The following is a 16324-nucleotide window of genomic DNA, read 5'->3' as shown; positions in this document are numbered from 1 at the left end:
CATCTTCACTAACTTATAGGTCTTGTGTTTGTTTATTTGTTTGTATGCATCATGATTAGAGAATTCTTTAGTTTGACTGGAATTTTCAGTGGAACTTACCGATGGAAGCCAAACAACTGAAAGTTCTTTCATCAGTTTTCTCATTATAGATTGTATGTTTGCAAAGGATATTCTTCACACTTTTTTACATCTCTTGTGACTCAGAGGCAAGATCCTGAAGTACTATGGATTAGCATAGGGTTAGGGCCAGACTGTTTACGTGTTGGTTTATTTGAATTTCAGAAAATCCTATGTAATTGCAAATCTTATCCTGCTGACTGCCCATGGTAACCGAATGTGTTCACAGTTTTTATAAATCAGAATCATATGTGATCGAAGTATACAAGACGCGCGTATTTGGATATCACTGTTCCAGACTCTCCTTGCCTTGTGCCTTAAAATGTAGTTACGCCTCCTGGTGGCTCCGTCGATAGATACAGGTTAAGTTGTTTAAAATGAACCGGATTTGAAAGGGTGTCGGTTAAGTCTCGCGGTGTTACAGATATACGTTCTCCGCCATAGTTGTTCCCTTGCAGAAGGGCAGAGTGTGCGTTGTGGAATAATTTGCGGCCCGAGCACTTGACACTTCATCTGTCAGACATGCTGTCGAGACTTGTGCTCGTTTCAGGTGGGTAAATTGTAAGCGATTAATGCAAACTGTACAGGTTTCACATTTTTTTCCGCAGTCATTGAAATGAATGTGTATTGTGAAGCTGAAGGGTATAAGGGCAGGCCTCGTTTTCAATGACTGTCTAGCTAGTAAGTTTCAGCTAGCTTCTTAGTTAGCAATTCTGCTCATAACCTTCAAACAATGACTTTTTTTTTTTCTATTTTATGAACCCATCTGCTTACTTACAGTGTGCACAATAGTTATGCACAATAATTATCGGAAATCCTCAAGTAACAGACGCTGGTTAGCTTGTTAGTTGAGTTAGCTTCTATATGCCTATGGGTTAGCCGGTACCGTGCTAACCCATAGATAGCACCAGTAGGTTACGTGCCCTTGTAGCGGTAAAGTGTACACTAGCCTTTTAGCCAACTGGCTAATGAAAGCACAAAATTTCTTATGTAATGTTCTTGCATGAACTGTGCACAGTTAGGACTTTTGGACTTTTTCTTTAATTTGTCGGAGGAGTACACATCTCAATATGAAAACATTTCATATGGCTTAATTGCTCACTGAGTAATGTATCCAAACTAACGGACTGATGTAAACACTTGAAAGCCGTCGACTAGTGAACATCTTGCAGTTGGCTTTAAAATAAGTGCTAGTGGTACAGTGAAATGTAGCGACGAGTTTACTTCTAATGGGTAGAATTTCATTGTTAGATGTACTCTCTTATCCAAATTCCTGAGTGGTTTCCTGACTGGGGTAACTAAATAGATGTGACATTCTCACTGGTCGTGACATTGAGATGATTTTGGATCCTTCTTCTCTTTTCAGGCCCTGCCCTCAAAAACAGTGGTTCATTCGGAGCTTGGTAAGAAACAAAAGTATAAGTACAAATATATTTAAATCGCTTAGTTTTAAAAAGTACTGTATGCAAACATTTGCTTGTAATGCGCTAGCTTGCAACCAATGTTTGCTAGTTGTCCACCAACCTCTGATAGTTGCAACTGTGAAAGCGCTTAGGTTTTCAGTAGGTAAATACAGGTGGTTAATATTTGATAGAGGAAATAGATTCCTCTGAAATGTCGCAAAATAGAGCTTCAGATTCATTGTGCAGTCGATCAGCTAGAAGTCTTACTGCCTCTAAGTCTGTTTTCTCCTGTTTGTCCCTTACATACATCCCTCTTATTGTCCACAGCCTGGTCCAGGCCTCTCGTTCTCTGCATTCATCCCCTCAGAGTCAGGCACCAGTACCCCCACTGCCTGAGAAAGGAGGCAAAGTACGCCATGGCATTTTCCCAGAGGAGCTGTTCACACTGCTGTACCCCAAGACTGGTGTCACAGGTGGGTATGCCATCCATTGACCTCTTCACTTCTCTATAAACCCCACTCTATCAAAGTACAGCACGATTAAAATGAGCCTGTAGAGACTGGTTTGGTTCACTTTTCCACCCCACCTAGCCTAATTGTTTTAATTGTCAAGATCTTTTAGAGTGGTTTCCCTGTGTTGGGACTAGTTCTATCCCACCTCTAGCCAGGTTGTCTCTTATCAATATACAGTACTAAATGGCTGCCTCTGTGATATCTATAGAATTGAAGATTGAAAATAAAACATAAAATCCACCAGGTTGTCTGGGTTGGGGGTTAAAGAAGCTTTGTGTCAGAGTGATCATACATTAGTCAGGTTTTACAGCATAAACCATCACTCACAAGCCATGTACAGTTTAAGATTGACTTCTGCATGTTTATTAAAGTCACAAATACTCAGGCTCTATTTACCTAGTCTTATCTGACATGCTCTATCTGCAGTTGAGCATCTGCTCATAAATAAGGCCACACACAGTTCTTTTGGATTCCTGTAGTTAGCACACTTTATTCTCATGTTTGTGTGAGTTGTGTTTGAGGTATGGTTGAATGAAGGACTGACTCAGATATTTGACTGTTTTGTCTTCAGGGCCATATATGTTAGGCACTGGCCTGCTCTTGTACATGCTTTCCAAGGAAATCTACGTTATTAACCACGAGACCTTCGCCGCCGCCTCCATCGGTGCTGTCATTATTTACGGAGTCAAGAAATTTGGCCCCAGCGTTGCATCTTTTGCCGACAAACTGAATGAGGTACATTATTCTTTATTTTTCACACAATTTCTGTTGTCACTATTGACCAGTGTGTTTTTTTTTTTTTACACCGATTTTGACACTGCCCTATTATGTATAGGGCAGTGTCATGTGTGTGTGTGTGTAATTTTTTTTTGACTACATTACCATGGCTCTTGGTGCTTCAACAGTGTGTCACTTTATGCAGAATTTTCTCCCCTCCCTCATATTCACAACCATAAATAAGTATTCAACAGAGTGCAGCATTGCATGCCAGATCTCTGTCACTGAGTTCTACTGCACCACATTTGGTAACCATGGTAACCATTAGGGTCCAAGGCAGAGCAAAACCATCGGGATGCGAATGTGGAATAAATATTTAGGCGCACTACGGAAACCCTAAGATGCCATGAATTTACATGTAATTTATTGTGATAACGTGTTATTTTTCTTGAGATCTGGACTTTTTATGTTGTTATCACGAAATAACGAAACTTTAACGAGACCACATAATTAAGTCGAGATCTCGAGAAAACAACTGTTGTGCACTTAAATATTTTTACTTGCAGGTGCAAGAGAGATAGTTGCACTGTAGAGCCCTGCTATTATGCTAGGGGGACATTTACAAGATATCATGTGAAATTGTCTTATCTAAATTTGTGGGTTTTACTTCAGAGTTTTTTGGCCTTTGAGTTTTACTTCAAAATATTCTTGTTCAAACTCAATAGCCAAATATTCATGCCAGCAGCAATAATGAGCAGCTAGAATCTGCTTGTCAAAGTCTCAAGGGTTTTTGTTCGCTTCCTTCTTGATCTTGTTTTTTTTTATTTGTATTTTTAGTGCTTTTTTTTTTGCTGACTGTGTTCAAAGAGTCTGAAACAAAGCAGTGCAGTCATCTGTATATCACAATAATTAAAATGTGTTGCTAAAAACCCTAAAGTGCTTGTGTAAGTACTGTTACATTACAGATAGCTTGTGAACCACTTAAGTAAGCAGAGCAGTTTTACATACTGAAATAACCTACAGAAGTGATTTCTGTAAAAGAATGCAAGAGAAATATAGTTGCCGTAAAACAAATACAAAAACTTCTGAATCGCAACTTGTGTACATGTGAGCATGTGTCTCGTCATTCCCACTGCTTTTCCACTGTTTTTAAGCCGCTGTTTGAGGTTTTGAATCGATGGCTGACTCTTGGTGTCTGACCTGGTGCGTTTGCAGGAGAAAGTGGCCAAGGCTCAGGAGGTGAAGGACATAGCCGTGACCAGCTTGGCTCAAGCCATCGAGGATGAGAAGAAAGAGCAGTGGAGAGCTGAGGGAAGACAAATGCTCTTTGACGCCAAGAGGGTGAGAAGGACTTGACTTAGCAGTCCCAAGTCAAGTTTACAGTTGAATTTCTCTGTCCTTCAGTAATGGATGCCTCACGAATGTTTCCATTCAATAGGTTTTCAGAGTTAAAGTTAGAGTCCAGTGCAACATCACCTTCTTGATTTTAATCAGTCAGGGATTTGGATGTTGAGATTATCTGGTTATATTATTAACCACAATAGTTTCAGTTTTCGAATAACGAGAATTATAGAAGCTACAGTATCTGAGTCATAAGTTTACATATGACAGTGTACTTGGCAGTGTACTTGGCTGCAGTGTACTTGGCTGTCCAGTCCAACAACACACAAACATTATTTACAGAGAGGCGACTTGCTGTGAAAGTGATGGAAAGATTTGACATCCAAGCTTTATATCCACTAAAAACTTTAAATCAGCAGTGTTTTGGAGCATTTTGGGTATCTAAGAAATGACCAGGTGGTTGTAGAAAATGACAGCTACTCAGTTTGCAAAACATGATTTACAAAAAATATCGGCTTAAAGGTCACATCTAATACTCATCAAACACATGTAATGCTCCTTCAGCATCTTAAAACTAAGCCAAGGTAACAAAACTGAACTATTTTATTTGGGTTAGAGCACATTTAATACTCATCAAACACATCTAATACTCCTTCAGCATCTTAAAACTAAGCCAAGGTAACAAAACTGAACTATTTAATTTGGGTTAAAGCTTGTCCTGGCTGGAGCAGTTCACACTGGAACAGTGCTCTCTGCAAGTTAAATGTTACTTTGTTTTTCATTCAAACTGATATTTCTGGGATGCGGCATCACTTATAGAGAGAAACATTTTTCATATGATTGGAGCTCCCCACTGGACCATTTAATGCCACTTGCATGAAAGTAGGTCCACTTATTGTTAATGAGTGACGTATCTTACAGTAAAACCTTTTAAATATAAAATGCTTAATCCTTTTCCTTCCATAGTGTCCCACAACCTCAGAGTACAATATTCACTGCTTCTGTTCTACTGTCAGGTTTCAGGGAATATCAAATACAAAACGCTATGTTTCTTAGATAAAAACCAGCAGTTTTCAACTTAAGTCAACTAATGGCATTCTCATATTCTGTTTAGTTCAGAGTCATATGCCATTAAATTATGCTGTATTGCTTTGCTGACTGGCCCTCTTTTATTACAAGTCACAGGTGTGTACTTTCAGCAGCTGCTTAACTGCTGCTGTTGATTTACTGACAAGCCCCTCCCTCTCTCCTTCAGAACAACGTAGCCATGCTACTGGAGACCAATTACAGAGAGAGGCTGCACATGGTGACCAGTGAGGTGAAGAAGAGGTTGGACTACCAGATTGCTCTGCAGAACCTTCACCGCCGCATGGAGCAGGAGCATATGGTGAACTGGGTGGAGAAGAACGTCATCCAGAGCATTACTCCTCAGCAGGTACGACTCCTCTTCCTCACTGAAACTATACCTTAGTCAGCAGTGCCAAAGCCAGGCCAGTGCTACAGAATGAAGAACAGGCATGGGATTTTGAATGGAAGCTAATGCTAAACGATAAACTAACATACACTGTAGTTTGTGGTGTAGCATGGGGTTACTCTCAGTTGTCAGGGTAAAGCTTGTTATCTATGTCAGAAAATGGGCTTTGCTGATGGGAGGGGTTGGTCATTACCTCGCGGTGGTATGACAGAGCCTCCGCTAGATTAAGGCACTGTGATGTCACATGATCAGGTTACAGAGCTCCACTATAAAAATAGTGTAACAAGGGTTGGGTGGGACACACGCTTTACCCACATTTTGTATAAATCTGTTTTGTTTTGGGGTTTTTTGTTGTTTTTTTTTAAATGGAGGGTTTTTTTTTTTGACATTTTAATCATAAGCATGAGTCTATGTCTTGTTGTTGGTTTTGTCATAGTTTTCCAGTTTTTCCACTTTAACAAACTTCAGTGACCGAGTTTTGCACATTTGTCTTTTTGTCTTTCAGGAGAAAGAGAGCATTGCCAAGTGCATTGCTGACCTGAAAGTACTGGCCAAAGCCACCCAGGCCAAGGCAACAGCATAGAGACTCCACGCTCACCCCACCTCAGCTCTGTGTCCATTAACGAGCATTCTGTTTTTCTTTATTAATGAACTATTTCCTGTTGAAGATGGTTTGACTGTCTCGTCAAAAATGTACATAAACCTAATAAATAAAAGGTTTGATTATTCACTAAGTCGTTCAGTTTTGTTTTGTTCCATGAAAACTGGGTCATGAATCGATCTTTGACAAGGGTGATTTCTGTCGTCATAGGTTACCGTTTTGCGTGACTAGAAGTAGTCATTCGGATTCCTTTAATATGTTGGGATGTTACTGTCAGTGTCATGGTAACACTGTCCATGTTTGGGACAGTTGTAAATGCTATTGCTGGGTTGTTACTGAAGTTGGTGAAAGTAATTTGTGCGTCACTGTAATCTCTGTTCCTGTGGGTATCACATTAAAATACCAGGCGTGTGAAACCTTTGTACCTGAGGGTGAAACCTTAAATGATTTTCCACTGTGATGGAATCCAATCAGTGACTTAAAAATGCTGTACTTCGTGGCCTCTGTGAGCACTTGTTATCAGTGTAGAGGTCGGACTTTGAGCCTGGTTCTAACAATGAGGAAGTCCGGGATAAGTACTCCTTTTCAACCTGATATTGGTGATACCGCAAGTTAAGCTGTGGATGCTGAGTTACACGCGACTCAGGAACGGAGCAGTGCGGAGAAATATACTGTAAATACTTTAAAAGGTAACTTGAACTCGCTAATATTACGGTTGGCTCATTATCTGGGCTTGGGTAAAAGACTATGGAATGAAACTAATCTCAGGACCATAATTCATTTTCTTTCACTGTCGCAGTTAACTCTGTCGCAGAGTGCCAATGTAGAAATCCAAAGTGTTCACGCAGTTAGTTATTTCAAGAAGCACACTGGATCAGTGATCAGTAATGAACGTATTGGTCTAATTATGACAAGAGTTGAAGTTGACTTTGATCCAAATAATGTATCAGACAATATCTAAGCTAGCAAATTTAAAGGTTTCAATAGCCAAACCTGAAGGTAAGTAACCATTATAAAGTACTGTTAAATGGATTTTTTTTTTCTGTTTTGAACGGTTGTCTACATTTGCTGTCTAAGTTGGTTTGTGGAGTTTTACCCAGACTAACCTTTAACCAATAGGAGTACACTTTCCATATCAAAATATTTTTTTTCGATATTCTTCAAGACAGTGATATCCTTTGTCCTGTACCGCAAAGGACTTGGAGGGAGGAAGCTTCTTTGATTTTTATCGCGTCCACAGAGGTTTGTGGTTTGGTGTTGTTTTTGTAGTTAAATATATAATTTTTCATGGAAATTTGATGCACACCTTACAGGTAAAATAAGGAAAAACAGTAGCTATTTTAAATCTGATGTTTAAAACGTCATACCAGATATTTTCATTTAAGTGGTGCGTCCTAGTCACAGACACTGAATTTTGACACTGAGTTTTGGACACATTTTCCATTAAGTTATTTATACTTGTTGTTTGTTGAGATTTTGATGCCTTCCTCTTTGACTCATTGCAATAACTGACTGGAGCCCTGATTTTGGTTTATGCTTTATAGCAGGTCTGTGGCAAGAGACATTAGTGAATAATGTTCCAGAGTAATGGCTTTTCCCACCAACACAGGTAGAGTCATATTGGTGTTGCAATTTCAAATACGATCTGTCATCTGAACTGAAGGATCTGTGTGTGACAGGGTTGGCACAGATGTTTTTATCAGTTGAATGCTATCTTATGAGGATTGACAAGAACGTTCAGTTATTTGGTAAATTGTCTTTCACTGTACGGTTCTCAAACATTTGAATATTATTTCTACTGTGATTCCGCTTCCTTTATAGAATGTACTGTTCAATTAATACACCTATTATCTAGTGAGACTGACTGAAGTCAGAGTGAATGAGGCGGTCAGATAGAATAATGAATACATTTAGTGAATGATAGAGCTCCAGTTGCCTTTAATTATTTTTTAGGTACAACATTCAGGTATGTTTAGGCACGAAACCCATTGTAAGTGAAGTATTGTATAGCTAATTGGGTGAAGATGTACCGTATGGATTAATGTAAACAAATTTATACTTCAGGGGCTTTTCACCGGAGGCTATGACACCAAACTCCGGTATGTCGCGGCCAAACAGCAAATCCATTTACAGTAAGTAATCTCAGTCGTTCACTGTTTGCAAATCTCTAAATGCAAGGCTTGTAAACAAACTACCATTATGTTAATGTATACATGATTTTGTTTTGTCGTTAAGAGCAAAGGAAAGAATACTCAGATTCCCTTAACAGACGATCAGACAACTTCCAGTACAGGGTGGAGGTAAGCTCGTGAACTTTGATTTGTGGTCTTTGGGATGAATAGCTTACGTAAGAGCAGTTATTACCATCACGATTGTTTATGAGAATGGCGTAACAGTTCTGCTGCCAGGTAATGGAGGCAACTGTGAACCAACCACTGTTTCCACATCTATCTATCTAACTATGTATCTATCTTGCTGTCTAATTTAGGCAGTTGTTAGTTGTGATAATGAGCTCTTAGAATGGGTTGAAAGGAAAGGCATATGGTCTTTTAACAGTGTTACAAAATACCTGTGTCCCCAGCATCTTTTAACTTGTGAACTGGATGGGAGGAATCTGAATAACGTGAGTGACTGTGTGGCCAGACTCAAACAACTGGATAGCAAAGGCAAAGTATGGGGCCAAGAAATGATCCTGGAGGTGATAGGCGACTACTTACAGCTTTGTGATATTGAAACTAAGGTACTGAATCACCTCCACTCAGAACACTGTAGTTTTTTTTTTTTTTTCAGAAAAGGCTTGGATTATGTAAAAATCAATATTTGTCAAAATAATTTGTAAAAATAAGATATAGATATACATATAGAAAAGTATTTTATAAGTGCAGTGATGTCAGTATTTAGCTATCGCAATTACTCCATTTTTTCAACAATTTCTTTTTTGGTTGATGGTGCAGGAAATGTTGGAGTCTTTGCCTCTTGGCACCATCAAAGACAGTAAGGCAGTTTTGGACAGTTGTGCCTACAACTCCCTTCTCGTGGTCACGGTCCATGATCGTTACAGAAAGGGGCCCCCACATGTCTTTATGTTCCAGTGCGAGGAAATCGGGGTGAGAAAAGCGTTTGTTCAATTCGTTTTCCTCCTGCTCACCATAATATGAGTCTGAACGCAGGCCTTTAGGGGACTGCTGGCAGCGTCTAGAGAGCTTCTAATTGAGCAGCTGTGGGAACATATGCTGATGACCTTTTGCCTCTTTTTTTTTCCACAGGCTGAGGAAATTAAAGATGATTTGAATCGAGTGGCCGAACAAAGGGGCGGTGACTATCCTGGTGAAGCTCCAAGAGACATGCCAGTCGATATCAGGTGAGTTTTTCCTGTCTGAGATACGGCAGAGTCAGCGACGTGTGTCAGGTGAAGCCAGACCAAAAGAAAAAAACGCAATTCAACATTTTTTTTTCTCCCTCTCTCTACTCAGAAGCAATCTAGAGAATATTGTTGGACAGAAATTCCCTGGGAATTTCCCCAAAGCTGCAATTGTTCCCATACAGCCAGCACCTGCACCCCCAGATCACCCTCCACCACGGTGGAACAGTCCCCAGGGATTTGGTATGTCTAAGATACTCTGTTTCAAACAACAAATTGTATGAATTTATAACTTTCGTGTCTTTCAGGGGCTGCGTCCTGTGCAGCATCGATTTGTCACCTCTGCCGTAGTATTCAATTCACAAACTAACTATAACTAACAAATTTGACGAATTTCGAATGACCCTTTGAATACATAAAGCACGGATTCCTGCGTTGGATGCAGATAAAGATGTTTGTTATGTAAATTTCATTTGTCACTAGTGCAGAAAAGCAACATTAACTTTTCTTTCTTGTCCCTTTTAGATGATCGAATGTCACCACCGCCTTCTTTGTATGGCTCAGACACATATGACCGGCAGTACTCACCAGAACCGCCATCGTATGACAGTCATCACCCACCAGAAATGCTACAGGCTGCTGAAGACGAGAGAGCCAAGGTCAGTGCCAGTCAAACCAGCCACTCCCACTTGTTCTAGATTATTCTCATCTATTACTGTAATAATGATTACAGTAAAAAATGTTACTCAGATACTTTAAACTCTTCTCAGTCTCCGTGTTTGTTTTTCACCTGTTTAAAAAAACTATTTGTGTGCTCTGTATGTGCTATAGCACATTCTGAGACTTATGTTACGTTGTGTGGTCCAGGGAGATGTTTGTGCCACAATGAATTCATTATTAAGTTATTAAGCTGATTTATTCTTTCATGTATGTATGTATGTACAATTTCAGGAGATTTTCAACCATGTTGTGGATGATGTGGAGCTGTTCATGCGAAAGGTTGCAAAGTCTTTGCCTCAAGAAAACAAGAAGGGGAAAAAGAAGAAAAAGAAAGATAAAAGTGCAGACAGAAAGTGTAAATATCTCTTACTCATGCTTCACTGTTCACTGACATTTGATAAATGCGCTGTGAGCATTATTTTTCCAAAAGTGTGTTGGATGTTTATTTAAGATGAATATCAAAAGTCTAATATCTTGTTTTCCTAACAGCGGCGAACTTACCGCCTCTGGAGGAATATGTGTCCTGTCTTCAAAAAATAAAGTACGGCTTTAATTTGATGGTATGTTAACACTAATTTTACTTTGAAATATGCAAAATATCATTCCTTCAAAACACTGAACTCATTACTGTTCACAATCCTGAAATTCATCAGATATTAAATTCATGCACTCATAATTGTTCTTTCACATTCATATTAAATTGTGTTTTATGGACCTCTTGCTGCCCAGGGCAAACTGAGAGGGGAAATGGGGAACACTGCTGAAATCATCCATGGACTTTTCATTTCTCTTAACTTTGTGAGTAACCACATGTTCATGGTGTCTGTTTCACAGCTGAAGCTAGACAAGCTCTCCTCCTCTAAGCCCACTGTGTTTACAGGCTTTAGCTCCAGCTCAGTGCTGCACTCTTCACTCTGTTATAGAAATACTCATTAGGACCTTTATGTTCTGAATCAAGTGTGTTTGAAAAGGATTGAAGTAAAAAAAAAAAACAACCTGAGAAAAACTGAGAGTTATATGTCCTGATTCTTAAGGAACTCATTGACTGTTCTAGTATACAACACGCTTGTAAATTGCCTTATAATTTTTACAGTGGCAACCACTTTGGTAACGACATTGAATAATCTGAATGAGGCTACTGGAGTGTTTACATAGAATTTAAACATTATTTTTGCTCATTATTTAAACAGTTTATTTAATATTATTTAAACTGTTTACAGAGATATCAGCAGGGCTGGCATTGTTTAAATTTAGGACAGAGTCACAGCATTGTTACTCTTGTGCTGTTGTTGTTTATTCCAGTTGGTGTCGCATTACCCTCCTGACATTCCTCCTACTGTCACCACTCCGCTCTTGACTGAGCCAGCCCTCCTACTCCTCTCTCAGTTGGTCACTCAGGAAGAGAATGAACTCTGGAAGAGATTAGGGGATGCCTGGCAAATCCCCAGGTCTTAACTCAATCTCAATGTCTTTCTTTTTTAGCGGAAATCCTAAATATATGGGTCTCACATGAAAAATTATTTAATTTATTGCATTCATCGAATGCTTTTAGAACAAATGAAATCATTTTCAAGTGCTAAAATTTGCTCTCTGAAGGCTGCCAGGGTTACTGTATAGTTATTGACAAGTGGAGTTTTTAAGTGATGTTTAGTCTCTTCACTTGAGCAGCTCAAGCGGTGAGATGGTTGACTGACGTGACAATCACAGAGTCCTCCGTCAGAATGCGCAAAAAAAAAAAAAAAGCATATGTTACAGGGGAATCACTGCTTCATCTGTTGAAATTTTCTGGTTCAATTCTCCAGATCCAAGTGGCCAAACAGTGAGATGGTTCCTCCTTATATCCCAGTCTTTTCTGACGGGTGGCAGGCCCCTCCGCCCATCCAGTCCCAGTTTGAACCTTTAAACCAACAGCAGCTGTCAAGGAGAAACAGCATGCATTACTCCACTCTCATGCAACCGCCCCCCGAACAGGTAAAAACTCTTATATCTGGAGTCAAACTGCTATGGCTCACGATCAATGCTTTTGGAAGATATTTTAATTTGATCTCTCAACCTCTGAGATGCTAACTTCTAACAAATTTGATTTTCTCGACATTTTTATTTTGTCTGGGGACATATATGTGCGGTTTCCACCTTCAAACCAGCAGCAGTTAAACAGAAGGAACAGTCAGCACTATCCTCCTATGCAGCCGCCACCTGAACAGGTAAAAACCCTCAAAGAACATCCGTGTCACAACCATCTAGTATTCAATCAATAATACACATTCACACGATAATCAGGATGTTCCAGAAAAAGCCAGGATAAGGATTGTTGTGAAAATATTGAATTGAAAATGACACAATGGAGATTATATTGCATTTGTAAGAGCAAAGTTAATACTGAAAACCATGATGTTGGATCATCACTACTCCATAATCAACGCTTCTAAAAATATTTTCAATTGATGCCTTAACCTCTGAAGTACTGACTGCTAACAGATCTGATTTTCTCGACATTTTTATTTTGTCTGGGGACATATATGTGCGGTTTCCACCTTCAAACCAGCAGCAGTTAAACAGAAGGAACAGTCAGCGCTATCCTCCTATGCAGCCGCCACCTGAACAGGTAAGAACCCTCAAAGATCATCTGTGTCACAACCATCTAGTATTCAATCAATAATACACATTCACACGATAATCAGGATGTTCCAGAAAAAGCCAGGATAAGGATTGTTGTGAAAATATTGAACTGAAAATGACACAATGGAGATTATATTGCATTTGTAAGAGCAAAGTTAATACTGAAAACCATGATGTTGGATCATCACTACTCCATAATCAACGCTTCTAAAAATATTTTCAATTGATGCCTTAACCTCTGTAGAACTGACTGTTAACAGATCTGATTTTCTTGACATTTTTATTTTGTCTGGGGACATATATGTGCGGTTTCCACCTTCAAACCAGCAGCAGTTAAACAGAAGGAACAGTCAGCGCTATCCTCCTATGCAGCCGCCACCTGAACAGGTAAAAACCCTCAAAGAACATCCGTGTCACAACCATCTAGTATTCAATCAATAATACACATTCACACGATAATCAGGATGTTCCAGAAAAAGCCAGGATAAGGATTGTTGTGAAAATATTGAATTGAAAATGACACAATGGAGATTATATTGCATTTGTAAGAGCAAAGTTAATACTGAAAACCATGATGTTGGATCATCACTACTCCATAATCAACGCTTCTAAAAATATTTTCAATTGATGCCTTAACCTCTGAAGTACTGACTGCTAACAGATCTGATTTTCTCGACATTTTTATTTTGTCTGGGGACATATATGTGCGGTTTCCACCTTCAAACCAGCAGCAGTTAAACAGAAGGAACAGTCAGCACTATCCTCCTATGCAGCCGCCACCTGAACAGGTAAGAACCCTCAAAGATCATCTGTGTCACAACCATCTAGTATTCAATCAATAATACACATTCACACGATAATCAGGATGTTCCAGAAAAAGCCAGGATAAGAATTGTTGTGAAAATATTGAATTGAAAATGACACAATGGAGATTATATTGCATTTGTTAGAGCAAAGTTAACACTGAAAACCATGATGTTGGATCATCACTACTCCATAATCAACGCTTCTAAAAATATTTTCAATTGATGCCTTAACCTCTGAAGTACTGACTGCTAACAAATTTGATTTTCTTGACATTTTTATTTTGTCTGGGGACATATATGTGCGGTTTCCAACTTTAAACCAGCAGCAGTTAAACAGAAGGAACAGTCAGCACTATCCTCCTATGCAGCTGCCACCTGAACAGGTAAAAACCCTCAAAGAACATCTATGTTGCAATCATCTAGCATTCAGCCAGTATTGCAGCTTCATGTGACAACTGGAATGTTCCGGAAAAAGACGAAGATCCCTGTGAAAATGTTGAATTGAAAATGATAGATGGTCCATGATCACTGCTTTTAAGTTTCACTTTACCTTTACTGTACAAGTGCTGAGATTCTCTAGATTTTTATTTATGTACATACATTGACAGATAAGTGTGCAGTACTTGTTAAAGATCAAGCATCTTTACAAATGCAAATGTATATCTGTGTACAGTGCTTTTCAACATCGTTTTTTTTGTTGGTTTTTTTTTTACATTATTTTGTTAAACTTTTGCAGGACATGAGGCCCTGGAACTCTCCGCCCCAGCGGTAAGCAGCAACCTGAAAAAAACTGCGGTATCAAACAGAAATATCTGAATTATAAACACTTAGATCACTGAGTCGCACGCAGACAGAGTTAAAATACCGTGTTTGTCTGAGAAGATTCAGTCAGCGATCAGTTGACGGATGCATGATTTAAATGGAGCGTTTACATCTTTTCCAGCTCCCGTGAGCCCCCCCTTTCCATGCGTGTGATTTATGACTTCATGGCCAGGAGCAATCAGGAACTGAGCGTACTGAAGGGGGAAGTGGTACAGGTGAGACCCAAAACTCTTTCCCAGCATCCTGAGACAGAAACAATTGTATGTTAACCGTGTCTCTCATTTAACCTGCTAAGAATGTAAATGTAAATCAGAATAATTACTAGACTTGAAAGTGTGTGTGTATATGTATGGGTAGGTTGTGGACAAATCCGGCCATTGGTGGAAAGTGCGTAACTCACAGGGTGCGGAGGGCCATGTACCCCCGAGTGTTCTGGAACCTATGGATACAGACATGCCCAGGGTAAGTTTTGGCCCCTCCCACCTGATCCGACTGGAGTGCCGAAACCATTCTCCGTAAACTAGGTTCTTCCAGGAACTGCAACCATTTCTTCCTCTTCAGTTTAGATGTCTAGAAAGTGGCAGCTAAATAATTAAATTCTTTAAAGAGCAACAGTGACTGGATGCGGTTCACATGTCACGAGCAAGCTTATGATACATGAACAGACAATACTTTGTTCTTCAGTGATACTTTCTTCTACCAGTGTTAATGCCTTCATGTTTTGTCCCACTTAGGGAAGGAGCTCAGCCCCAACTCTCACAGGAAGATCCACACGGGAAGACGTTAGAGCTTGGCTCCAGTACAAAGGCTTCTCCAACTCGTAAGATATCATAAAACTATTATTTACTGTTCTATCTGTCGTAGTGGGGTATGCTTCATATGGTGAATGTGAAAGGAATACACATTGTATGGATGTTTGTTTGCAGAACATTGCGTAGCCTTGGAGTGATGGACGGAGCCATGCTGTTGAGAATGAGTAGAGACGAGATGAGGGCGATTTGCCCGGAGGAGGGTGGGAGAGTCTTCTTCCAGCTCCAGGCTGTCAAATCAGCCCTGGCCGTGAGTGTCTTAATACCTTACAGTTCTCTTCTTTATTCAGGGCATTCTTCATATGCTATACATTGGATTTATTAATACACCATAAACTGCTCTCTTTCTCCTCTGCAGCTGGCAAGTGAAGTGGGCTATAACCAGTACAATGGTCGTTGAGTGCAAGCATTTTGCTGGAGGCTTTTTTGATCATCGTGGGAAGCCAGATGTAAAGATATCATATGAAACAGCCAGTGGGGGCAAACCTTACAGCAGTAAGAGCCAATCAGAATCTGTTTATCATAAATTATTTGTGTGAGGGTTCCTGAAAAGTATCGGCACAGCCGTCGTCAAAGCATATTTCTTCTTTTAAACTACAATAGAGACATAGACTCCTACTTAAAATGTTTGCCTCTGTCACAAAGCCTAAATGTCAATCCATGTAATCATCTTTCCTATTTATGAATGACACTTTATAGATATGATCCTGGTCTGAAGTGTATAATGTAACAGGCTTTTCCACATTTACTTGTGAAAGTGATTAATGCAGTATAACATTTTTTAATCAAAATGTTCTAGGTTATATAGACTTCAGGACACATTAGTTTTAGAGCAAACCTTGAAGCAGAATCCATATGAAAGAGTTCACTAAGAGGAAACCTTCCTGAATGTTTGGTTAGATACACTTTATCTAATGAAACAACAGTCTTCAAAATGCACTCACATATGCTGATAATTCATCACAAAACTACTGTGTAATATGTTAAATATGTTAGCTATAGCCCATTAAATTAACTACTCG

General features: G+C 39.4%; 2 protein-coding genes across 2 annotated transcripts; both read left to right on the top strand.

Moving 5' to 3' along the window:
• The first annotated feature begins 553 nt into the window (after positions 1 to 553).
• atp5pb (ATP synthase peripheral stalk-membrane subunit b) lies at positions 554 to 6294 on the top strand. Its single transcript, XM_030783809.1, has 7 exons — positions 554 to 667; positions 1484 to 1520; positions 1848 to 1993; positions 2604 to 2767; positions 3965 to 4090; positions 5346 to 5525; positions 6070 to 6294. Exons 1-7 carry the CDS (start codon positions 640 to 642, stop codon positions 6145 to 6147), a joined length of 759 nt encoding a protein of 252 aa, XP_030639669.1. The 5' UTR covers positions 554 to 639; the 3' UTR covers positions 6148 to 6294.
• A 1426-nt stretch (positions 6295 to 7720) lies between these two features.
• Positions 7721 to 15702, top strand: eps8l3b (EPS8 signaling adaptor L3b). The gene is made up of 20 exons (XM_030785227.1): positions 7721 to 7774; positions 8230 to 8297; positions 8401 to 8465; positions 8747 to 8905; positions 9120 to 9272; positions 9432 to 9526; positions 9639 to 9769; positions 10052 to 10185; positions 10478 to 10601; positions 10736 to 10806; positions 10976 to 11044; positions 11549 to 11694; positions 12049 to 12217; positions 13995 to 14054; positions 14408 to 14439; positions 14615 to 14708; positions 14851 to 14955; positions 15228 to 15313; positions 15420 to 15552; positions 15661 to 15702. Exons 1-20 carry the CDS (start codon positions 7740 to 7742, stop codon positions 15700 to 15702), a joined length of 1971 nt encoding a protein of 656 aa, XP_030641087.1. The 5' UTR covers positions 7721 to 7739.
• Positions 15703 to 16324: the final 622 nt, after the last annotated feature.

This window comes from Chanos chanos, chromosome 9, assembly GCF_902362185.1.
Source record: "Chanos chanos chromosome 9, fChaCha1.1, whole genome shotgun sequence".
NCBI classification, from domain to species: Eukaryota; Metazoa; Chordata; class Actinopteri; order Gonorynchiformes; family Chanidae; genus Chanos; species Chanos chanos.
The sequence above is the reverse complement of the archived record's forward strand: the minus strand, read 5'-3'. Positions and strand labels throughout refer to the sequence as shown.